The sequence below is a fragment of the Octopus sinensis genome, unplaced genomic scaffold, assembly GCF_006345805.1.
Source record: "Octopus sinensis unplaced genomic scaffold, ASM634580v1 Contig18963, whole genome shotgun sequence".
Classification (NCBI taxonomy): domain Eukaryota; kingdom Metazoa; phylum Mollusca; class Cephalopoda; order Octopoda; family Octopodidae; genus Octopus; species Octopus sinensis.
In genome coordinates, this window is record NW_021836151.1 from 202,427 (window position 1) to 228,985 (window position 26,559).

The window sequence follows — 26,559 nt, forward strand, 5'->3', positions numbered from 1 at the left end:
ATAGTTGGAAGTTCTTCATTGCGTGTTTCTCCACGTTGGACGGGATGTGTAATTTATAGACCAAGGCATGGGACATTGCTTTTACTGAAAATTCGAGTTTATAAATTACCCCTCATCAGAGACTTTTCCTTGGAGATTGCCTTTGTGTTCAAAATCCGGCCCAACTTGCCTGTGGCTCCAGTATCGCCTGGAATGCTGAGATGGGATTGAAACCGCTTTTAGAGACGACTTGTCCGAGGGCCACACATCGGCCGGAGGAGAGTTCTTGGAACTCGACTTCGTCTGAGAGTAGCAGTTTGTTCACGACACAGCCACAGTTTATGCAGGTGGTTATTCCTGTATTTTTAAATAGCTCCAAATCTGTCATCCCGCATTCTGGACATTTGGACTTTTGCTCTATTTGTGAGTTTAAAGCAATACCAGACATGCCAACAAAACCAAACTTTGTAAACAATCTATTAATTTTAAATATAAAAATTAATTCTTTTTAAAGTATTAAATAAACACCTGATTGGTATAATCATTAAACCACTCATTTGGATTTACCTGGGTTCGAATCTCAAAGTGATCATTTTTCATGTTTTATATTCGCCTCAAAAAGTAACTAATTTTTTGCAAAAACTGTGTCAATAAAAACATAGAAAAATTTTATTTGAACATTGAAAGTTCATATGGTTTAGAAATCCAAAAACCAAGATCATTTTCAATCAAATTATTTTTGAATTCTCTCATATTATCATTATAGACTGTATTCATATTTTTAGCATCATAATAAGTAGAATATCCCAAAAAAGTTTTCTTTTTTGACAGTTTCAAAATATCATCAAAATCCTTAAAAAATTCTTTTTTGCTTAATCTACTCGGAATATTCCTCATTGGGATGGTCGAACAGGAATCGACATTGCTTGTCCTATATGTGGCCAAACCAGTCATTCCATCGACCGATTCGAGATCTTTGCATCCCGAAAACCAGTTTAGACTAAATCTCTGCAATTTTTGAGGTTTCAAAATTTTGTCGGTATTAATAATATGTATTTTCAAATCCCCTGACGGAGCATATCTTCCCATAAACGCCTGAAACATGTCCTCCTTTTCAATAAACGTAACTATTTCTTAATCGTTCAATGCACCCACCAATAGTCACGGAACTCAAAAACATGGGCTTCACAAAATTCCCCAATAGAGATCCCTGAATGCCCAGAACATTCCATTTCAGAATCTTATCTGAACAGGACATAGTCAAAAGTCTATTCCCCTCAAATATCCCGTCCCAAGTTTGTAGAACATTGCTCAACGAATCCTTCGTCCCTTCTCCTACAATTCACCTTAAAATAAATCACCCCTCTCTATTTTAGTCCTTAGTCTCTTAGGACACTCCATCTCTTCCGAATCCTCTCTAAACATTGTTTTATTTTGTAATACAATTTCCATATTTTGGAAGCCACCCCACACGGAATGCTACTCACATACAAATGAAGTCGAAAGTTTTCCCGTAACTGAAATAGCGGGCCACTTTCTAGTTTAAAATGACGAGGCATAACTCCGGTTGTGTAAAACTGTTTTATTTCCGAATAAACAAATCTAAAACAAATATTTAAAACTGACTTGAGAAAGGCTCTCCTTGCAATCACTTCTGCGTGACTGTCGAGAATGCAAGTTCCGTTGAGAGTAAGAAACTCTCCCACAATATGATTATTCCCAGTTCCGATGGCAATGGTCTCCATTTGGCCAGTTTCTGTATCTAAATTATTTTTAAGAATAATAAAATGACACCTTCGATGACTATTCCGGCCAACATTCTGTTCCCGAGGGCATATTGGGGGTTGAGCAGAATAAATTGGTGATAAATCTCCTCGCAGTTGTAGGCGATTTTTCTGCCCATGTCCTCAGCCACCTCTTCCGGGGACAAGTGCAGGATATTCGACTAAACTTAACCTAATCAACTACTTTATTTAAATTAATAAGATATGTGAGAGCTTCCTCCATACATTTTCGTTTTGTGATTTTTTTAGTTATTCCAGTCGCGCTTGAAACGAGTTGTGATTCTATATATAGAGTCCCGTCATAGCTAGAATATTCCATGTTTAATAAACCCATAAAAACATGATTTTTTACATTCAAAATCGACGGAGATTTTTCTCATTCCACAATATTCTACTAAAATGGAGGCAGAGTTGTGAATCGTGTCTTTGGCTGTCTCTTCTAAATTACATATTTTTTGATTTGAATATTTTTTAGTTAAAAGTATACAAACCGTCAATTTTGTAATTTATTACATAATTTTTTTTATTCAATTTATTAATGGCGTGTAAAGCAGCTTTCAATTTCATTTCTTTTTTGGAGAATCCAATTGCCATTTCACAGTCAGAACCGTCTATTTCATAATATATTCCAAGGTTCAGTGGTGGAAAATTTATTAGCTTTTCTTTTAATTTAACTATTATTTTTGGATTGTATTAAAAGTACGATTTAATTTGTGTTTTAAGCAAAACTCGGTCAGAATGTTGATTGGACTTCTGGAATTAGACATATAAGTAACAATTCCAGATGTGACCTTTATTGTTACAACAAAAATTGTAACAAATGTATTTTATTCAATATCATGTTAGCCTCATTAAATATATTAAAAATTGGGTATTATAATTTTTAATAAACTAAATAAATTTTAAAATTTTTATTATCCATTTCGGTACTTGTGCATTACATGCATCAAGAAATAAGGCTTGAAATGTGCCCCGATCAAATAAAGACAGAGCTATACATATTTTCATTCACAAATAAAATATCTTAATTGATCAGTAAGTTACATAAATAACGCAGAAACGTCACTCATAAATGTCAAAAGTCCAAGAATTCGAGTTTAAAACGAAATTATTAAAGTTTTATAAGCATTAACGTTTTCAGAAAGTAACTAAGAGCTGTGTTGTTGAAATTAAGTGGAAACTGAAAATGTTATTGCATTATTAATTCAGTTTATTTATCAATACTCATTATTCTTATGTTTATTGATTCTTTCAATTTTTTTATTCAACAAAATGATTTGAAAATATTAATAGTGAATAGGATTTTTTATACAATTAAACCTTTTTTGTACAAATCTTTTTAATTTCTCTATGAATGAAAGATACAAATTTTGATGTGAATTTTATGATTGGAATTCGCAGCTTCACAGCAATCACGAATTTTGGATTTAATATTATTTAAGTAATAAATCATTATTAATAAAATAATTTCTAATAAATATTTATTTCAATTTGTTGTGAATGCGGAATGATGACCCGTTGTGAAACAAATAATAAATAATTAGAATCCACAAGAAATCACCCTCCCTATTCAGTTACTCAAGCGGCTACACAGACTTCCGAGGACTGATCACACTGGCCTTCATTTTGCTGGTTATATCATCCCTACGGTTCGTCATTGACAACATAAAAACGTATTTTCTTTATATATACAAAGCTATGGCCTGATTGGGAGTCCTGTCGTAACTTTTGTGGTATTAATTAACAAAGAACAAAAAGCATATTTATTTATTATTCTTTTACGTTGTATTTTTTGTTGCATTTATTTAGAGTGTCTTGCCTCGATATTACTCACATTCCTACTAGAAATATACTTGATAAATGTAATATTTTATTTAATAAATTATAGAATAAAAAATTTGAAAAATATATAAATATAATTCATGCAATTAATTTAATATCTTTCCTTGTAATTCCGGCTGGGATAATAATCGAACAATCTCCCACTCCCCTGGTGTCCTTTATCACCACGTTTTTCGTTTCCGTGGGTTTTCTCAAACTATATTCGTACATCCGCGTCAATTCCTGGTGTCGTAACGGAATTGTCTTCGAGGAGACATCCTCAGGCATAAAAAGAATAATTTCTCCAAAAGTTGCTGTATCCTCGACTTTGGTGGAATATCCTTCCAATCTGACCGCACGTGACCTCATTTATTTCATGTTGTCCCCCACTTTGTGTTACGAACTTAACTATCCGTGCAAACGCGGAATCAGTTTTGTATTCCTTGGGAAAAGATTGTTTGAAGTGGTGGTGTTGTTATATTTGATTGTGTTCCTCATCCAGCAGTGGTTGCAGCCTGTGTTGTATCAAACCACAAAAATCACTCAAATTCCGTGGAAAGTTATAAAAATAGCAATTCACAACCATATGATTCATTTGGTTGGGTTTTATTGGTTTTTTCACTCCTGTCTTAACTTTATGGCCGAATTGTTGGGGTTTGAAGATCGGGCTTTTTATGGGGCGTGGTGGTTGGTGGTGTTGTGTGAGGACATTTAGGAATAGTCCTGGGCTTCGTACGTTTTGGAAGACTTGGAATTTGCCTGTTTATAGATGGGCCTACAGACATATTTACAGGTCACTTGTATGTCGGGGATATTCCCGAAGGATGGCTTCCTGTGCTGTATTTTTGGTATCGGCTTTCTTCCACGAAGTATTTGTTTGTAATATTGTAGTATTTGGTGAGTGTGCCTCTCAATTTGTTCAGGGTTTCAGCTTTTCTGTCAATGTTGTCACAAGTATTGTTTTTTTACGAGATTAGGTGCCGCAAATATATTTGACTGATAAGTACTGTTCTCCGTTGGTGGGGAATGTTATCATGTGGCTTAATCTTATTGTGGGAGTCCCCTTCATTATGACTTTCTATATCTATGACTATTCTTCTCCTAATTAATGTTTTTAACTACTTTTATTTGTCAATAATTATCAGATTCATTTAAATTTAAACAATTTTATACTTTTGGGGTGAAAAGAGGTTACCGCAAATGATTTAGTTTAATATTATAGAGTTTTCTATTAAAGCTATATATGCACAAAAGAAATACTATATCTCTTTCAATAAAAAAACTGATAACTCAGATCCTTTTTGCATAAATAATTTACTAATAAATTATTTGTTTATGAATGCCATCCTCTGCTCAATTCAAAGGCTCTGCGCTTAGTTAGAAAAATTACTTAGTTAATTAGTTTCTTTTTATTAATTCGTTTATGAAATGAAATGCATAAAGCTTTACACATTTTTTTGCGGCAATAACAAATATGAAATTATTTTTCGTGAAATTTTCAAGACAGAATTGGAGTTGAAAAATGCGATAAATTAAAAAATGAATAAATAACAGTTTAACACTAACTCTTTTTATTGAAAAATGCCTAGATATGTTTCCCTTTCGAGCAGAAAGTAACTTTAATTATTTAATAAAACGTATTTGTGAATTTCGTAAAACAACGATGCCTATTTATTTTTAGACCTTCAACACTAAAGCCTGAAGGGTCAACACTAATGCCTGAACTTTTGACACTAAAGCTCGGAAAACCCAATATCATCAACGTCAACAAAAAATCGTTCATTTAATATGATCAAAGCTTAAACTTAACAATAACAAATGCTGTAAGTTAACATACAAAAATTGAATTTCATAAATAATATAAACATGAAAAAAACAGTCAAGTATTTAATTTTTGCAATGTCACATACATTCTGTGTGCAATACGAATAATGTTCGAAGTGACAGGTCTCTCCAGAGGGTTTTTCTTGAGACACAAAGCCACCAAATCGACCATCTAAATATCCCCAACATAACCAACCTGGGAAGAGTAAATATCAGGATCCATAGGCGTGTAGCCCTCGTGTTGTATCTGTCGACAGAGGGCGATCAGATTGGCCTGTTCTGGCTGAAATGGCACCCGTAAAGTAGCCATCTCGTAAAGAATACAACCCAGGGACCACACATCGGAAGAAAAGTCATACCCTGCTGACTAATCCTCTCGGGGGACATGTAATACGGAGTCCCCACTAACACTAACCAAACCAACAAACCCAGAGAATGAGCCACGGAAGAATTGGAAGGGAAATAACGAGCTAATCCCAAGTCCCCCAATTTGACAAGTCCTTCAGAAGTGATATAAATATTGGCTGGCTTTATATCTATAAATAAGCGGAAAAAACGACCTCTGTGCATTATTCTACGTGAATGCATGTGGTTCAATCCCTGACAAATTTGAAGGAAATATCGCCAAATTGAAAACTCCCCCAATTTCCTATTTTGTATCCGAAATGTCTAAAAATCAAAAATATCAGTCAAACACTCAAAAGTCTGGACAAATCGCCCCAGTCGGCCAGTTCCATCACAATTATCAAATCGTTCATGTGAAGAAACGAAGAGTGGTGTTGGATTACATTCGGATGATTTAATTTCTTTATTATGTAATAAAAAATACCTTTAATAATTCAACCTCCTTCAAACAGTCATAACGAGCCTTTGCATCTGTCATTTCAAATATCTGAGAATTTATGCTGTTATTAGAGTTACTTGAACTTGTTTGAGGGCATAATATTGGTTATCAAGCAGACTGCGTGCAGTGAGCACTACACTGAACTGTCCGTTTCCAAGTTTCCCTTCGACGGCAAATTGTGTGAGAGACTGGTACTTATCACTGTTGCATAGTGCCAGAAGTCTCGAAATTTCTTCGTGGTAGTCGACTTTGTTCTGACACTGGTCCATAATGTACTCACGTCAACAAGTGGACAATAACAAATTTAAATATTTATTTCAAATATAATTAAATTTAATCCTAAATTAATATAAAACAGAAAAATAATTTAGTCCAAAACAATATCAACAGACTTTAATGCATCGACTATCCATTGTGGAATTTCCAAATAACGCCGATTAAAAAAATCAGAACAAAATTGTGGAAACATTTCCTCTTCAATAGCATTTCTAACCCTCTTCATCAATCTCATCTGAAATGCAATATTATGAATGCTTAGCAGAGAAGCCAATCCACTTTTTTGCTTATTACACGACAAAAAATGAAGAAAAGCCCGAGAATACAACCGACATGTCGAACACTCACATTCACTGTCAATAGGAGACATATCCTCACAATATTCTATACTAGATAACCTCAAACTGCCAGAATCCACCAAAGCATTACCAAATCTCTATAAATTAGTAATAATATTAATATACAGCTGTTCTAGTGGGGAAAACACAGTCAAACATGTCGACTCCCAAAGCAACAAGGACTACAAGGTCTTCCGCGTATCTACCAATGTCGGAAAGGACTACCCAATGCCCATAGCATAGCGAGGAGACTCAAATGGAAGCAATTCACAGCAAAGACTAATACTAGTCCAAAACTCGTTTTTACTTTCTCCTCCACTCAGCCCTCCTATTGCATACCCCACGTGCTTTTTATCCACCAAAGCTACAAGTAATAAATATATATAATACATTTGATACAACGTTGTCGGAGTTGGGGGTTTGTGGCTCCTTGGATTATGGGGAATACTGTTTGAAGATGAGGGTTTCTGTTAGCATGATAAGACCTCTCTGCCCAACGAATTGTCCTACGATTTGATTTGTCAAAAAACCTATCCATGGCCTCACTCACACGTTCAAAATCAGAGGAAGGACTCACCACGTCATCTAACTGCATTATAATATCAGATCCTATAAATATTGCAAATATTGAGCACTACCGAGATCATTTTGTATTTCAATCGACTTTTCTGGAGTTAGTAACATTTCGGATGAGTCGTGTGGTGATTGGAAAGTCACGCCTTCTTCATTTATGGATGACAATTTGATGAGAGAGACCATTTGGAATCCTCCACTGTCCTATCTACTCTCCTGTAATATTTTACTGTTAAAATGCTTCTTTTCCAATTCATAAATTTATGAAGTCCCCCGGCCTTGCTAATTATGGAATTTCCCTTTTATGGTTAATATTGTCAAACTGGTCGATGACCGAGGTGATATGTATTTCCTAGTATTATATTGCAGTCGAGTTCTTCTAGTTGAATAGGGAGAAGTCCCTTCACGGTGCCTTGGGTTCCCACTGGCATAAAGACAGGGGTGGGGACTGAAGAATGTGGAAGTTTTAGCAAGCCGGTTCTGGCTCGGGATGTTTTAGGACATTGTTTTAACACTGAGAATTTGAGGGGAATTTCCATTTAGTAAATATTAGTAAGAGTGCACATGTGTTAAAATTTTATTTTTAGATTGAAATATAAATTAAATGACATACTTTATTAATAGAACATACATAGATTAATTAAGTTAATATTATTAAAATCGATGTTAATCCGACCGTTGTCCGCTGAAGGTTAATTTCCTCCTTTTAGAAGAGAAAGTAACCAACATCACTCCTTTGTCACTAAGTTAGTTTCCTCAGCGGAAGGAGAGGGTGTGTATTCCTGATTGGAATTAAATTAATCTCAAGATTGTTTCCACATGGCGTTCCCCAAAGCTCCCCCCTTTCTCTTGCTCTTTTCAATTTATGCCTTTCCGAAATTTCTAATCCTAAATGGAAGACTCATTCGTTCTCGCCTACGCTGACGACCTACTCATTGGATCACGTGATAAAGATCTCTTGAAAGCTTTCAAAAGAGCACAAGATCTCTTATTACAAATTCGAACTTGGCTATATCAAAACAGGATGAACCTCTCCCCCAAAAAATCGTCCACTACCTTATTTACGTCGGATAAGAGACTTGGAAGGCGTACTGTTGATCTTTTTCTGGACAACGAAAAGATCCCATTCACGAAGAACCCTAAAATTCTGGGGGTCACTTTGACATGTGTTTTACTGCCCATTTAGAGAAGGCCATCGGATCCAGTCAGAGAAAGAATGGACTAATCAAATCGATATTTGGCGGACTAAAGAAACCGTTTCCGGCTCTCTCTAAAAACAATTCATTGAACCGACAATTGGCTATGCCTGCGCCGCATGGGGAATTAATCTCTCATGGTCCAACCGACCTAAAATTGAGATTACACTATACAGAGCTGCGGCTCGCATAATGAAAATTTCCAATTTGAAAAATATTATTCCAAGTCTGCTTGACCACCTAATTAAGAAAGATGGAAAGGGCTTCTTAGCCATTTAACAAGACCAACTGTCAAAACACCATCATATGTCAATTATCAACCAGAAGCACATTACCCCGATTCAATTCCTTACGAAAACTGTTCCCCGTCAGTTTTGCACTTGCGTTGAGCTCATCGGGAAAAGCAGAGAAAGATCTTTAGGATTGTTGGAATCACCTAATTAATTACTCTAATTAACTGTTGGTAATTCTTGGGTTAAATAAAAAAGAGGCTACTGGCTAAATTTATCTCCTCATCAGTGATTCTGATCCAGTGCCTGTGTTCAACAATCATACAACTGCCTGTATATAAGACCGAGTTCCGTCTTCGATAGCCAACTTTTTAATTTAGTTCTTAAAATACTTGGAAACAGCCCGTAAGTCAAAACCAATGGAATTATTTTCACTTGAGCGTCGTAAAGAATGGTTAAATCCCTTGCCAATAGATCGTATTTATGGCATTTCTTGACATGCTTGGCTGTCAAATTAAATATTTTTCTTTTTTAAAAATAAATAGAGAAATCATTGATTTATTCATAGCGAAGATTGTTTTTGGAAAAGCTGCAAAACTACCTCTATGGTTTTGGAGGGTGGTTACTAGTAAACCGACTATCAACAAGTCCAGAAAAGTCGATTACTACCCTCTTTGCCGCAGCAAAGAGACTCGGAAAACAAGGCGGGAGTAACGCTGTGGTTAAACAATGTAGAGATATTATTTCAAAAATAAAGTTTTTTATCTTTAGAAACTTATTAAAAATCAGCAAAAAACATAAAAATCGAAATATCCGATTTTCATCTTTCAATGCTGTCTAATTTGAAATCAATTAAGTCAATGTGGCGAACCTATCAATTAATAGACTGTTCTTCCTCCATTTTGTATTAATTCTCCACCCAAATCTCTTTTTATTATTATAAAAGGATATGTTTAGATTAATGTAAAGTCCAACGATTTGCATGTTATTTTAGTAGTAATTATATTGTATTGGTGAGTGTTTAGAATATTTTTTCTTAATGTGGTTAGCATTTTTTGGTCGACCTTTATCATGTCCCTGTTTGGACAAAACATGTGAGTTGGCTTATGTGTGGGCTCATCTGTAGACCATTAGTGTTTATTACATTTACTCTCGGATGGTCATGTCGATCAGACATTTTGGTAATATGGAATTGCCATTTTTAAGAGTGCTTTTATGGTCAATGCCATCAACATGATCCACCCTGAGCCTGCTGTCAATAAGCAAAAGCATTACATCAATATGAGCATTTAACTCTCCAGGACGGTTTTTTCCCGACGGGAGGTTTTTTTAGATAACTTTAAATTGTTCTTTGATTAGTGTTCTCTAATTTGTACTCCGCCGTTCCTTTTACTGAGAGCAGTTAAGAATGTTGGGAATATTATCACTCGTAAAAAGGAACACATTTTGCCAAATATTAAAAATACGTTAAGTAAGGTAAAATACGCATTGTTCAGTTTTTTGGTAAAGAAATCATGAAAATATTATTTTGTAATAAATAAATAAGTTTTGATGATTAAATATATAATTTATATTGGCCAACATAAAGTAATAAATTACAATAGTTAATAATTTTAGTAATGTCCTCGGATTTGGAAGGCACCACTGAATATGACTACCTCATCAAAATAATAATGCTTGGTATTTATTTTGTTTTTAAAAACAGGCGACTCCGGCGTTGGAAAAACTAGGTTTGTCTCGAAATATACCGAAGAAAAAGAGGCCCAAGATTTTGTAACCACAGTCGGCATTGATTTCAAAGAGAAGATCAAGGCTTGGCTGTTTATTTAATTCCAGACAATCCAATCTCCGTTCAAAAATGACATTCCTAATAAGCAGATTACTGTAAAGTTACAAATTTGGGACACTGCAGGTCAAGAAAGGTATTTTTAGAAACAGATGGACAATTAGTCGCATCGATTTAGTTATGAGGCGTTAATATTTAATTAGAGTTATTATCTCACTTTCAGATTTCGGAGTCTCACGACGGCGTTTTTGAGGGATGCCATGGCCTTCGTGATGGTTTTCGACCTGACCAAAGAACGGACTCTTGCCAATATTCAATACTGGATTGAACAAATAAAAGACCATGCTTATTGTGAAAGTCCTGACATGCTGCTTTGTGGAAACAAGGCCGATTTAAAGGACGAGCGGGAAATACCTCAGCATCAAATCTCAACTTTTGCCCAAGAACAGGGGTACTGTATTTGATATTTGTAGACTTGTTTATTTGGAGACCAGCGCACTTGACGGGCGAAATATTGAAAAAACTTTTGATATTTTACTTGAACGAGTTTTGCAAAGAATAGAAGGGACAAGAAACAACATCACAATTCGGAAGGAGATTGACAAGTCGGTGGCTAAACATAGCAAATGTTGTAACTAATCTCTATTATTAATTTTTATTTACTTTTAACTTTTATTTCAATAAGTACTTGATGTGTTACAGGTTTAATGATGACACAAACAAACACTTGAACTGAATAAATTCGAACCTGTTACCCAAATTGATCGATAATTTTGAATTTATAAAATTCATTTAATAGTAAATAATGTCATAATATGGCTCAATTGAGTGATTTTAGCATGTAAAACCCAAACTTACAAATGTAAATAATTTCGACAAAATATTTATGCTAAACCAGTGCCGAATGATTAAAATCTGCAAAAATCTCCTAAGTTGACTCTGTATAAAGAAGAGATCTTTTTAGTAAAGAAATTTATATTGCGATAAGAAATTTAAACTTAGTGACTATGCGGTAAAATTCAAAGGTTTGGGCACTCTACATTCAGCATTTAAACAAAAGTCTCGCTAAGTGTAAAACCAAAGTTCACAGTTTCAATTATATGACCAATCACACTTACGTAATTTGACTGTCAATGATACAAGACATCGGTAAATATACTTACAACCAGAAAGATTAAAATTACAAAAAAATATTCAAGTTGTCGTATTATAATCTAATCCATATGCGTAACATTTATTTTATGAGAAAAATAAAGAAATATATTATCTGCTTATCTTGTTAACGATTTTATAGTTTTTAAACAATCCGGTGATAAGAGCCCTTGATACTTTGTGATTCGTGTTGTTAGAAATCATATTAATTGCGAAAATCCCATCAGACTCCAAATATTTATCAATAAATCCTTTAACTGTCGACAAATTTGCTATTTCTTCTTTCAAATAAGGATGAATATTTTTCATTACAAATTGAATTCTTTTTTCATGATTGAAAACGTGATAAAGCCATGAAATAGTCGTCGATATATTTGAAATAATGATAAAACACATCCAAAACCAATAGAAAATAAAGATTCCTTCCAGGTAAACGTTATTGGATAAAACACACTGAACAGTATGCCGTTCTGGGTACATAACATTGCCAAGTTCGCGAATATAAAAGTCACACATCCCAACTCTTGGAAATAACGAAGAATCGTTGTTCTGTCTTTGTACAAAGTCCTGGATCATTTTAAATCCGTCTATATTCCCCGTTTTGTTGGATAAAAGGTAATTTGAGAGCAGAAATTGGACGACAGAGTTAATTATATAAAAGAATTTTGCGAGGAAATATGTCAAAGTGAGTCGATGTTCGGAGAACCAACGGTTCAGTAAATTGATATTTCTTGCATGCCATCTTTTTTTCACTTCTAAATATCGTTCAAAATGTGCAATCATTTGAGTAATTTGATTTTCTTTATCATCTCCAGGAAAGAATTTTTGATAGTTTGTTCCAATTTTTATAAGGTTTTTCAGATTGAGTCCGCAACCCGTGTTGTGGCCCCTCCAAAACATGAATGGAAGTCTATATAAAAGAGCGAAGAACAGAAAGATGAATTGTGTCCATTGGTAATATTTTATTTGATTTTTTCCGATGAAATAATCAGTTTCTGGGACCGAGTCGTTCATTGAAACATAATACGTGTTAGTAACCCAACATATTGAATTCGTGTATTTGGTGAATGTTGCTGCAATAAAAATTAGTATTACCTGTAAATTCAGCAGGGGTCCAACATTTGATGGGAGGTCCTACAAAATCGTCGGACGTTACAATAATTGCTAAAATCACAAGAAGTGTCGCTGTGTAGGTATGGTTAAAACGATCGATTACATCATCGTCATTTTCCGTGCCAAAAATATTGTTCAGCACATTTAATATGTCCATTTAATATTTATGCAAAAACTCTTTTTATATAATCTAATATTCCGTCACTAGCTATTATTTCATTGTAATTAAATAGTTTTTTTCACCTAGATTATCAGTAAAATTGAAGAACATAATACGCACTTTTTTATATTATGATATTTTTTTATTGTTTGCAGGCTTCAAATGTATTTTAATTAGTCATATTTGGAGATCAATATTTTCAAATTCAACGGTTCAATATCAATTAATCAAATATAGTAATTGAACAAAGCGTACTAATTGATTGTATGGAAAAGGTTTACATTTTAATTTGTCTTGCTATTTTTGAAATAGTTTATCCAACAATAATTTTTACTGATTCTTAACCAATTATTCACACATTTAGTTATGCAGCAAATAAAACGTCCACTTTTAACAAACTGGAACAAATTAAAAAAGAATTTCTATTTTAGAAATGAATGTAGAAGATCTACAAACGAAGCCTCATAGAAAGTCTCGCCGGCTATCAGGGGTTATAGTTTCCTTACTATCTATCCGCAAAACTTTGTAATTAATAAAATGATTTCAATTAAAAACGAATTGGTCACAATTTAAATCCTTAAACGACTTGAATTGCTTTTATTACTTTTCCTCGATTTACAGACCTCAGACCTTTTCTTTGGAGGCGAATGAACATCTATTTACTCCATATCTGATCAATAACCAGATTCCACAATCTTCTTAATTTGAATGACAGTATTCAGCGGAAAAATAAACTTTCCTAACCGAGAAGCAACTGAGGAAGACTTTGGCTAAATATGAAAAACCAAAAACTTTACAGATCCAAGAGAATAGAGAGAAAGTATTTCAGAGGCAACATTTCGCACCTTTTCAGAACTAACTCGAATAATATGATAAAAAGAATCCCCAGGCAAATCAATCTGGCTAATTAAACAACAATACTGAATAGAGACGAGTGGCCAGGTCAATACAACCCATGGCGACCTCTTCTTGCTTATACCTAATAAGGATATCCGTCCTCTGACAGTCATTCATCAAATTCCTATGAATAAATACTGAAAATACCATGAACACTGCACTACTTCAGCATAATCCGCCAACATCAAAGTCTGTAAGTACAAAATAATAACCTAAGAGTGAGAAAGTGGATAAACTTTATGAGGATGTTGAGGGAAAACTGCAAATCCCAATTCTTTGAGGATCTTCCTTTCAGTTTCAATCAATTCTCTTTTATAATGAACATATTGACTATCCAACAAAACAGGACAAAGTGGTCTGGTTTTGTGAATAGTAATTTACTTGTTATTCTCCAACTGGTCGAGTATGGTTGCCACGTTGATTACATCGCGGAATCTCCGCGGCTCCTCTTCAATGCGGGAGGCCAATATTACACATGACATTGCTACATTCTTCAAGTGAACTTTCCCCGTAAAGGACTTTCTGTAGAAATATCGGTGGAATAGTGACTGTGCTGTTGCTGCAGCGGACTGGGAGGTCATTATTGAGTAATACAGTGGGTAATTTCAGTAGGATACAACATTTTTGGATCATGCTACAGCCTATCCAACGCAAAGCTTTTTCGTCGTCAATTGTGAGGTTTTCTTGGAGGGAAGGGGGGTTGGAAGTCGTCTCGGGTGGAAGTGCGACTTGATTCAGGGTCAAAACTACTTGTCCATATCCTCGTGCTTCCATCACACCACAAACAGAATCATTCAGATTAATAATTTATTAAAGACATAAAACACTTATACGAATAAGTAATTCAATATTAATTAATAAATGTCGGTTATTAATTTTTTCACCATGGAGAAGATGTTCAATTGACTGGCTCTTTAGTGCTATCGTTTGGGACAGAACATAATTTCCCAAATCACTTAATTCGTATTTTTTTGCAGAATAGTCTTCCCCCTGACATAGATAGAAAGCTAGAATTGTGATTAAATTTAAGGCCGCCATGTTACTTTTAAAACACATTTCTATCAGCCCTTATTTGATTTCATTTAAAAACTGATTTAAAAAAATACACACATCGTTCAAATCACAGAAGAGTATCCAGAATTTTTCCATTTTTTACTTGTCCAAAACAAGGGTGATATTGTGGTAGTAGTATTGGACAATCTTTATGCCTTTTCTAGCATCACTTTTTATTACAGAAAAGACAATTGTGACGAGTTTTTCAAAACCTGTCTCTTAAAACTACAAAAAAAGTCATTAAAGTTTTTTGAATTGAGTATTTAGGAATATTCTGCATAGAAATGACCATCTGCAATATGAAGTAGACACAAATCGTTATTCTCGAGTGTTTGGAACGTCTATTATGTTGATAAGAAACCAGTGGAATTATCTTTTTTGCTTTTATTTTAAGGCCATACTTAACATTCAGACTTATTTCTCTGATTCTATTTTGATTTATTCCAAATTATTCCCAAACGAGTCAATCATTGTAAATCTGTGCTCAGAAAACTAAAATAATTATCAGACAGTTACAATTTGGACGATTTTTTGTCTGTCCGAGTAACAAATCGACCAGTCTCGTGAGTCATTAACGAGTTTATAGTCATATGATAACGCGATTTCAGAATCCAATGCAAAGTCTCATGGGTCTGTTATAACGTCTTTCTTTTCAATCAATTCCTCGATCATAAACGTATTATATGATATAAATTGGTTTTGTCGTCAATGTGATTTGATATAATTTTGAGAAGAGGACTGATCGGGTAAAAATCCAATTCGTATTCTAGGAAGATTTTGATCAGAATTTTCTCCGAATTCAAGTAGTCTCCGCATATTTCTCTTTCAGGAAACATCCAATTTCCTGAAATTTTAAATTTGTGTTGAAAAATAAAAGAGCATGTGTCTACAGGATTTTTACTCCAGTTCTGAATATTCCGATTTTTAAAATCCTACAAATGATTGATTAACTTGCATCCACGTATTCCTTTCTTGTTTAGAATGTGATTCTATTGTATGAGAGGTCTCTTTGTAATTAATATTTTAAATTCAGAATACTAATTCTTTGTTAATTGCAAGAGCTTTGGGGAAATTGAATTTCATTGTTTTGTCCAGTCTCTAATATTTATCCTGATACTTTTGACTGAACTCATGTAAGCTTTCTACAAAATAAATCTATAAATTACGAATTTGTTGCTATTAATAGTCATTCGATTAATTTTTGAGTCATTTCCGGTGATCTTTTTTATAAATATTCACAAAACGGAGTATTGGAGATTAAAATGCTTTCTGTAATTGATTCAATAAAAATTCAAATTCCCAATTTTGTACAAAACTTTCAAAGAATTTTGTAAATGACAAAATTCTATAAATCGATATGAACTCGTTACAGAAAATAGAAAAAACTGTTAAAGTAATAACAAAATTAATCCAAACCCATGGAGATAAAAACTGAAAGTTTCAAGCAACAATGATTTAAGAAAATTTGAAGTTACAGCACTTTGAGTTATTCTAAAAACATTCACGGAGAAATTATGAAATCAGCTTTCTGTAATTAAAAGTAAAATTGACTTTATTTTAAAGTGTTATTTGATTAGTTTTACCAGAAAGAAAGAAAAATGCTTATCAGAAATACCCAGGCCAAATACCTGCAACCGTCTCGAAAGTGATTAATATTTATAGAATGTTTAGAATATATATTTTAAATAATAAATTCAACTTTGTGTTCTTGTTATGGACGGCGGCTTGTTATGGTATTATATGACCAATGATATCCCAGTACCCTAACACAGATGACCGTCTCTCATCCCTTTCTAGTAGTATGTCGCCAGTCTCAGGTATTTTGCTTCCCTCGTTAATAATAAGATAAATACAGCAACATCTGCACTCCACACCACTCCATTTTCAGTCATCCCCTTACTTTACAATCTTTCTTCTTCACAGGTACAACTAGGTCTTTTATATTGAGGGTATCCATTGCCTCTGGAAGGGATTTCACAGTGCCTTACTGACTGAAGGCTGTCGATATTTCACAGAAATAGCGCTTACTGAGTATATTCCAACCAGAAACAGTACAATGGAGACTTTTTTGCTAAAACTGGTTTCCTCTGCTCTTCTTATCCCTCTACACATTACATCATTTGTTACATCTGTCAGAGTAATGACCAGTTTTTAAAATAGAGTTCCATTGCCTCCATTTCTCCTGGAGTGGTCGAAACTCTCCAAATGAGTGTATGTCGTATATTCGGAGTCGGACAGTCTGCTTCGTCGATTCATTTTCTTGTTTTGGCTCCGCTTTGCCTGATTGACAGCGCAGTCTGCAACGGAATTGATCGCCTAGTTCGTGTCTTCAGAGATCTTGATCTTCGGTGACTGAAGACATAAATTCTGTTGTGGATAGCTCTCTCTGTGAATATTATACTTCTGCCTTTTCTACGTGTCTTTCCACTCTTATTCTCTATCCTTTTCGGACCATCACTGCCAGATTGATTGTTCAGGGAACTCGTTCTATTATTGACGATGCCAGTGGTCTTGGAGTTATTGTGGTTCAGAGCAAGTATGAGGGTATCAGGACTGCTGTCTTGCTATCCTTTCTAGTGATGGATTTGCTGGTTTTTACAGAGGGTTTGGGTCTTTCTTGTTGGAATGTTTTGTTCATTATGCTCTTTTTCGATGTCTTTGGAAGTTGCGTGAATTTTATTTGAACATTTAATAAATGACATTTTCTTTTGGGTGTGTTTGCGGTTATTTAGTATTCGGCCGGAAAAATTAATTTTAGCCACTAAATTCTAGTTTATAAGAATGTTGTAACGTATTTAATTGGAAAATGAATTGGTAGTTCTCGTTTTGTCATCAATTTTAGTTCGTGGATTCTAAAGAGTTCTTGCAGCCACTTTCCTGTTAGATCACTCTTGGGATTAGGATCGACAATTCGGCATTCATCTGCTCATACGAGTAACCATTTGGAAGAGAAAAATATAATTGGACAACTTTCTGGATGATATAATGGCATCAAATTAAGAAAAGAATCCTTTGGTAGCATTTGTCGTAATTTGTTCATCATGAAATTTTGCTCCAGTCAAATGTTGGTTGTGAATAGTGAACAGATTATGAACATCACTCAGAAGCTTGTAGGAAAACGAATTTTTAATTTTCTTATGAAAAAAACGTTTTATAAACAATTTGTTATTGGTGAAAATGAAACTGAGATTATTCAAACGATTGAAAAAATAATTCAAAAAACTTAAGATCGATGGTAATGATGAGCTACGAGAACGACCTTGGACTGTGCTCAGAAAATGACTACTACAGTTCGATTTGTAGAAACCAGCAAGAACTGATAAAGACAATTAAATTGTTCAAAAAAAGAAATGACAAGACTGTTATTGTTCACTACAAATTAACAGGGTTTTTTCCCTTTTCAACGCTAAGAAAACTATCATCACAAATTAAGAATCGAACTGACTATATTGATACAATTTTTGCGGTGAAAAATATTTTTCGTGGGAATAAAATAATTGATGGCACCATTTTAAAACACTTTGATGCCTCAGAAAGAAAATATTTATTAAACGGAATTGAAAAAATTAGAGAAGCTATGGAAAACGTTGAAAAGTCTGATTTACAAGTACTTGTGGACGCGGAATACACAGATATGAACGAGGGAATCAATGCGATAACCATGGCAATGATTATGCTTTACAATGTTGAAGTACCGACAGTGGGACTTACTTTTCAATGTTACCTAAAGAATTCATTGAACTCAATTATGCAAAACCTCAACATAATTGAAGAATTCAACCTTTGTTGGAATTGTAAGTTTGTTAGAGGAGCTTATATGCTATCCGAACGCCAATATTCTGATTTAAATAAAGTGCCCAATCCGGTTTTTGATTCTTACGAAGAAACAAATTCAAATTATGACAAAATAGTGGAAATGATATTTAATTATCATTTCTCAAAAAAATATTCAATATTGCTTGCCACACACAATATTAACTCTATTCGGAAGGCCTGCAAACTTTTGCTCCAAACGAATAGACACACAGGTTCATTCAAGTTTGGACAATTGATGGGAATGTCGGACCATATTAGTCTTCAGTTGGGATCTCTTAATTTTCCAGTATATAAGTCATCTCCATATGGAAATGTGGAAGATACAATTCCGTACCTCGTAAGACGATTTTATGAAAATTCGTCAATTTTTGGTAACGTAAAAAACGATGTCGTATTTATACGGAAAGAATTTTTTCGAAGATTAAACCCCCTTTCTCTAAAAAATTAGTCACATCTATGATATCTATTTCTAATAAATAAAATATTTATTTCTTATAAACCAATCATTTTTTAATTTGAAATGTTTTATGAATTTGACACAAAAATAGGCATTCCAATATGACAAAAAAGAAATAAATGTTTTAAATCGCCAGATTTCAATCTAATTGAACATTTATAGAAAATTTTAAAATTCAAAATTGATTTAAGGAAATCGCAAACAATCACCAAATTAAGAACAATTTGCTTGAAGAATGGAAAATATTATGTTACAGTCGGATAAATGGACACGCGAATAAATGGACACTTTCAAAATTTCATTTTTGAGCAATATTACCATACAAAATACATTTGATTTTTCTAAGTCTCACTTTAAACACATTTTTAATAATTTTGGTACCTGTTGAAAAAAGCAGGATATCGAAAAAACCAACATCCCACTGACATCAACAATTTTTATTGATCATCGAAAAGTCTATTTGATTTTTGGTTAACCATTAAAAAATAATGATTTAAAATTGTAAATAAATCGGTTAAAATTGAGATAATAATTAAAATTTACATTAGAAAATAGAAAACTGTCTATCATTTTATCTCCAGCAATAAGAAGTTTTGAATACGCTTCTTCACGTGCATCTACGATTGCACTGTCGACATCTCCCGATAATAATTGTTCGATTTCCGACTCCGTTATTGGATTTGGATTTTGAAAACTATGTCTTTGTTAATGAAAATATTCAAAGAGCATTTAGAAAAAGATTGAAAACTAAAATTTATTAAAAACCGTCTTCAGGTCAAAAAAGATTACTAAACGTTTTCTTTTTGAGCAGAATTTTCTTGGGACTTCAAATAAAGAGCTTGATTCAATTATTTTTTTAACAGAAGCAAAATTAATGAAATGCAAAGAATGTGTTCATAGATATTGGGCAACATTATTCCGGAAATAGCATAAAAATATGTTAGAACATTTGTTAATAGGTTTGCTGGAAAATGAGACGTGTAAGTATTAAAAATAACAAATATTTAAAAGTGATCTTTTTATGAAAATATAAATTTACGATTTTTTAAAAGATTTTGAATGCTTAGTACTTTAATTAAATACATTAAGTGGGGTCCACCTGATTAGTTAACTTTACTCTGTCTTTCTAAAAAAATAAAGTGCGTTTCGGCCTAATGGAGAAACCTGGTACTGGTAACATTGCCAAGTCAATCCAGAAAAGGCTTTGAATAATTGAATAAGTGGGGTTTCCTGATGTTATTTTTAGATCAAGTTCATTCTGATAATTAATTTAGATAAATTTTGGGATGGTCCTTTTTATGGAAATTATTTTATCAAAAAAACTAACGAATGACAAACATAAAATTGGAAATGAAATTTAATTAAAATCAATAAGCAAATTTATAATATTCATAGAATTTTTGTCCGAAGATTAATTCTAAAATATGTCTATTTTTCTCAATACCAAAATTAGTTCCAAACAAATTACATATTTCCACGACGGAATAATCAAAAACAGCGCGCTGCACGTGATCGACACTGGGCTCGGATCCACGACATTTAAATTTGTACCAGTCAACATAAAAATCACTTATGACTCCTGCCTGTAAATTGGTGATTTATTACATGCCAGACAAAATTTTTAGATTTTTATCATGCGTAGCGTGTGCTAAATTAAGCGTTTCCTCGTTCTTTAATAATTGTATGTTTTTGACAACAAACACGTCTTCTTCACCTTCTTCCATTAATACGTCCTGTATTCATTCATTTTGTATACCTTGGCCACCAAAAATAACTTAAACTCTTCATCTGTTCTTTTAAGTTTTATCAATTCTTCGATCAGTCGTTTAAGTAATTTTTCAGTACATGCGGTGTTAATGACTACATTTCAAATATATATTCGACCATGAGACATCTTGATTTTGATTTTCTGTTCGATTGCTTTAATTGATACATATTCGTATAGCACAGCTATAGAAGATATATTTTCTGCTTCGATCACGAATTTGTCATCTCTGTAGATAAAGACATTTTTCACAACTTGAATCGGCAGCAAACTAATGTCCCGAGATTGAGCGATTTGAAATAATAAACTACGTCTGTAGTAGTTATAGTTTCAGGAACTTCTGGAAAACAGTCGGAAATCCAATTATTACATTCTACTGCCGAAAATGTTCCCGTTATTTTCAACAAATTCACATCGCTAAATTAAATCAGGATTTGAAAAATTACGCGATAGGCTCATAACTATTTATTCGTTGGTGATGAGACATGGGCTTTACTTTAATAGACATTTTTTTGACAGTTTGAATGGAACTGTTGTACAAAACATAAATATGTATCCATCCAACTTGCCCTTCAACAAAATTGAGGTTGATTTTAAAGTTATTCCTCGACCAATCAAATTTAATAGAAAATGTTGTCTAATAAATACTTTTTAATATATGACCTTGTATTCAGAATGGTTCTGGATATGATCTAAGAAACAGCCCTCTTCTATGTTAACAACATCAACGTAAATCGTACTCTAAAACTACTTAACAAATATAAACCACTAAAATTATGTGCTCGGTATTTAGTGAGCACTGAACTTCGAGGGTATGAAACTTTTTATCAAAATTCCAGATCAATTTATGTTGGATCTCGATGACAGGAAACACGACAACTTTGCCCTTTTTTGCTTTCCGAGAAAATATTTTCGCAGCCTCGTTTCTCTGAATTTCAAGATCATTTTCAATTTCTTCAATTCTATTTGAAATTAAAATGAGCCACTAATTAACGTTTCCTTATTATCTTGTGCTACTTTCAATTCCGGATGCTTATCATCGGTGGTTATCTCGATTATCCATCCTATGGAACTAAAAATCATCAAATAAACCCTTGATAGTAGAGCATAACAGTTTCATCTCTCCAGAGTATTTTAATACTTGAATACATGTAACCGAATCGTCAATGTCCTGAAATGACTGTTTTCAAATTATACAGCGAATCCTAGACATGAGAAGATCCCTCCGAAGGAACAGGAGTAGATGCGAATGTGTCCCTTTTCAGTTCCCACTGCAACCTTCATCATATATTCCTCCACTTCAAAAGTTTCAATACAGGCGACTTGGTGATATGATTTGAAAACTTACTATTGTCAACTTCTGGAGTTTTGTATTCCCAAACTATTGTTAGAGTTTTCCTGAAATAAAAACACAGCTCAAACATATCAAATCGAAGCATTCCAATTGTTCCATCATAAGCACCAAATAATATTTCATGTTTTTCTAGACAAATATTTAATCCAAAAACCGTTCTTTGATCGAGCTACATTTAAAACTAAGCAAGGACTGGAGAGTTCAACTTCATGTAATATTTCTCCACCCTGTGAAATAGATTGATGAAAAGTAACTTCCAATGCTCGAATTCTTCGATCAGAAGTCGCTATACACGAGAATATTGCCGAATTCATAGAAATGGCGATAATGTCATTGATACAATATCCTAATTGACAATTAAAAACTTCATAGTTATCTTCAAAACAATATATTGTCTGATTAGTGCAGATTATTTTTATTTTTTCACAAGGAAGCCTTAGAAACCTTATACATAGATTGTACATTATTGTGATATCTTCATGGATTGGGTAATGTATTTCGTTTTCCAGCTCTCCTTCCGAAAACAACAAAATTTTATCGACGGTGGAAACATAAATTTTATCGTTTTGGGTGATTATATTCTTATATTTAATAATTCTTCCTTCATAATTTTTGACTTTTTATATTAGATTAATGTGTACTTTCAGAGAATTTGATCTTATTTTGAAATTTAAAAATTTTCCGCTCATATCTCCGCAGAATATCTAGCTTATATGAAATTAAATACCTGTTTGTTTGGTCCAACATGAAAACACTTTTTCGAGATGCTATTTATCTAGGATATTAGTTTGTGTACTCATTTCCTGCATTAGGTAGCTCAATCTTAGTTTTGGCTCAATCATTTATTATTATTGTAACTATTAGTAACAATTTTAATACATGTAATAAAAATCTACGGATTTTAAAAAATAGTTCATTTAAGAAATTTAATATTTTAATTGAATAAATAAATATTATATTTGAATAAAAAAATTAACTAATATCTGAAATTAAATTTGATTTTAACAAACATTTATTATGGGCAATTGCAAAAGCATGGAATGCAAAAACCAACAAAAATATCTCTTATAATGCTGACCCTAAATGGAGTAACTAATTTAAATACAGTGACAGATTACAACCAATACCATAATCTCTTTTGTGCAGCCTTTTCTTCTGAAATGATACGGGTACTGTTTTTATTCGCGAGTTTTTGTAGTTTTTTGGATTTGAAGAATATCAGAAAGGCTATTACGTAGGAATTGTTCAAACTGCATTTTACGTTGGAAGAATATTTGGATGGTAACTTTAAAAAAAATTTTATCAGCCTTATCGTCGGACGAATTTCTGATAAGATTAGCAAATATTGTACACTTAAAATATGCTTTGGATTGTGTGCTGTCTTCACTTTTCTGACTGGATTTTCTTTTAATATCTATTTTGTCAGTATCATGTCTTTGTCTCGGATTGGTTTCTGGTTGTCTTGAATTTTTATTTTACAAGGAACGGCTGGAAAAATAAAGCGATGGTTCATGATTTATGTGATGAGGAACATCAATCTATTGGAATGTTATTCCACATGATCGGAGTGTCTCTCGGAGGAATACTTGGTCCATTTTTTGGAGGTTAATGACTATTATAACAATTGTCAGGATATTTACAAAATCCGAACTTGCTGTATCCAAATGTATTTGGAAATGTAGCCTTTTTCCATAAGTATCCTTATTTCTTGTGTTCGCTGGTCGTAGTCTTTCTGACAATCATTAACATAATAATAATATACCCAGCTGAATATTCACAGAATAAGAAGTAATAGCGTCATTAACCATATATTAGGTCATTACTACTAGAGCACTTGAATAGTATTGAAGTTCCCGAAATAGAAGATAAAAAGAAGCCTGAAACCACCATTATGGCATTCAAAAGAATTACTAAGTATTCTGGAGTTTTTAGACACAGGTCTCGAGGGACGCTTATTTCTCTGGCGATATATATGATATTTTCTCTATTTTATGTGGGAAGCACGGAACTCATTGTGGTTTATTTATCTACAGAAATATCATCTGGTAAGCCAATTTTGTTATGCGTAGGTGGGTTGGAGAAATCTTCTAAACAGATAGGGGACTTTCTCATATATTCCTCACTTCCGTCGATAGTTATACAATCGTTTGTTTTTACGAAAATAATGAATAACGTTGGAGTTATTCAGGTTGAGTATTTTGATAAACACTTTATTAGGTCACCAAATACGGAAATGTGATTCTTTTACCTTTGACTTTGATTGTTCCACTAAGTTATACCATTAGAATTCACAGGTTTCCGATTTTTCTATTCTTTTAGATCAATTATTGAAACGGAAATATTTTTATATTTTGTGTTTATTATCATTCGCGCTATTACTTACATAATATTTGGATCAATTGCATTGATGCTTAACAATTCCGTCAAAATTGAAGATATTGGTACGATTAATGGGATTGGCTTGTCACTCTCTTGTATTTTTAGGTTTATTACATCATTTCTTAGTTATCTAGGGCACTGGCTCCAATAACCTTTGATAGCATTTACTCAGTGACCATAATGCATGAGACTAAAATCGGAAAAATTTTTGGAGCATTAATCTCATTTAGTTCAACTGGAGTCGTCGTTCTTCTTGTAATTATTTTATGTTTCTATGTTCCGAAATGCCTCAACTCGAGGAAAAATAGTGATACCATAATTAATACTTATTTAAAAATAATTTAATTTCAATATACTAATGAAAAATGTTTAGTCTGAGATATCAATTAATTAAAAAGTTGTGTAAATCCGTTTCTTCGAAACAAACTTACATGGTGTTGAAACAATATTTAGTTCCATATTAAGAGAACAGCCAACTTAATATAAATTATGAGATAAAAAATAAGGAGTGGAAAATATTGGCAAACTTCATTTTTCTTTCAATATTTTTATTGGTCCTGGTGCAATGTTCGCTTAATTTATCAAAACATCGTAGATCTAGTGGAAGTCTACACGTAAAAATTGATTCTATCAAAGACTCGTGAATCTTTAAAATTTTTAGAATTTATAGAATTTTATTTTTAACAAAAGTAACTTTATAATTCACACTTACTATAAAATATTGTTTCTTAGTAATATTGTTGTTTGCCATAAAACTATTTCGTTAATGACAGAATTGAACGGCTCACTTTATGAACGAGATAATTTATACGACGTAACCCTATTGATTGACAAACGTGTTCCCGACTTCAAAAATTTACAATTGGAAGACAAATTTCAATATTTAGGAAAATCAACAGATGGTTCTGACCTTATAAGTGAGCTTAATAAGGTTGTATTTTTATATTCAAGTAAATTAGTTCAACGATGAGTGTCAAGTCGAAATAGCTAATCTCAATTATATTGAGGAAAAACTATTTGAGGCAGAAGTCATGAGCATTAAAAATAGTTATTATTTTTTTTAATTCTCGAGAATTTCCTCTCCGAGATTGCATCCGCGCAAGAGTACCGAAAAATGATTTTCTTCTAAAATCTGAAGATTACAGAAGAAACAATGAACCAATGAAAAAACAAAGGTTATGAAAAATTTATTTTTTTTAGCCAAATGCGATTACACTCAAAAATTAAAACTGAATGCATTCTTCAAATGAGAATCTGGTGCGATGACGAAGAGGATGTTTAACATGCAAACAAATAAACTCTCACAGTGAAGATGAGTTTAAAGTACTGAAATATTCCTCCTCCTGATTTGAAGACTTTGCCAACAAAAAACGCACCTCCTCGTCTCCCTATGGATATCTTTGAGTTTGAAATGAGAAAAATTGAAGAGTTTAAAGCAAAAGCAGAATTTAGACCAAATGAGCTTAGAAACGAAAGTTCTTCTAGTAATATAAGAATGATATATATTAATAGAATCAGTACTGACTTTGTTCTCCCCCACCCAGTGGTTTTCACGGAATACGACTCCAACAACTATCATAAGGTAACACAATAATTAAAATTTGTAGAAAATACTAAAAAATAAAAAAAACATTGTCAAGCCAGAAATTTCTTAGTCGTTTCGTTAGAAGCAACGAGTACTAGTCTAGTCGGACCGGAATGGAATTAAGTTGGTCATGGATTTATTCCCGACTGCCTCGAAATTATGATGACAAAATAACCT

The 26,559-nt window shown here is 33.1% G+C and overlaps 1 protein-coding gene and 1 pseudogene across 1 annotated transcript; one reads left to right on the forward strand and one right to left on the reverse strand.

Annotated features, from left to right (window-relative positions):
* Positions 1 to 6,619: 6,619 nt before the first annotated feature.
* On the reverse strand, positions 6,620 to 14,455 carry LOC115231960 (annotated as a pseudogene).
* Positions 14,456 to 18,258: 3,803 nt separating this feature from the next.
* On the forward strand, positions 18,259 to 19,290 carry LOC115231961 (hydroxyproline dehydrogenase-like). Its single transcript, XM_029801841.1, has one exon. It carries the CDS (start codon positions 18,259 to 18,261, stop codon positions 19,288 to 19,290), a length of 1,032 nt encoding a protein of 343 aa, XP_029657701.1.
* The last annotated feature ends 7,269 nt before the right edge of the window (positions 19,291 to 26,559 follow it).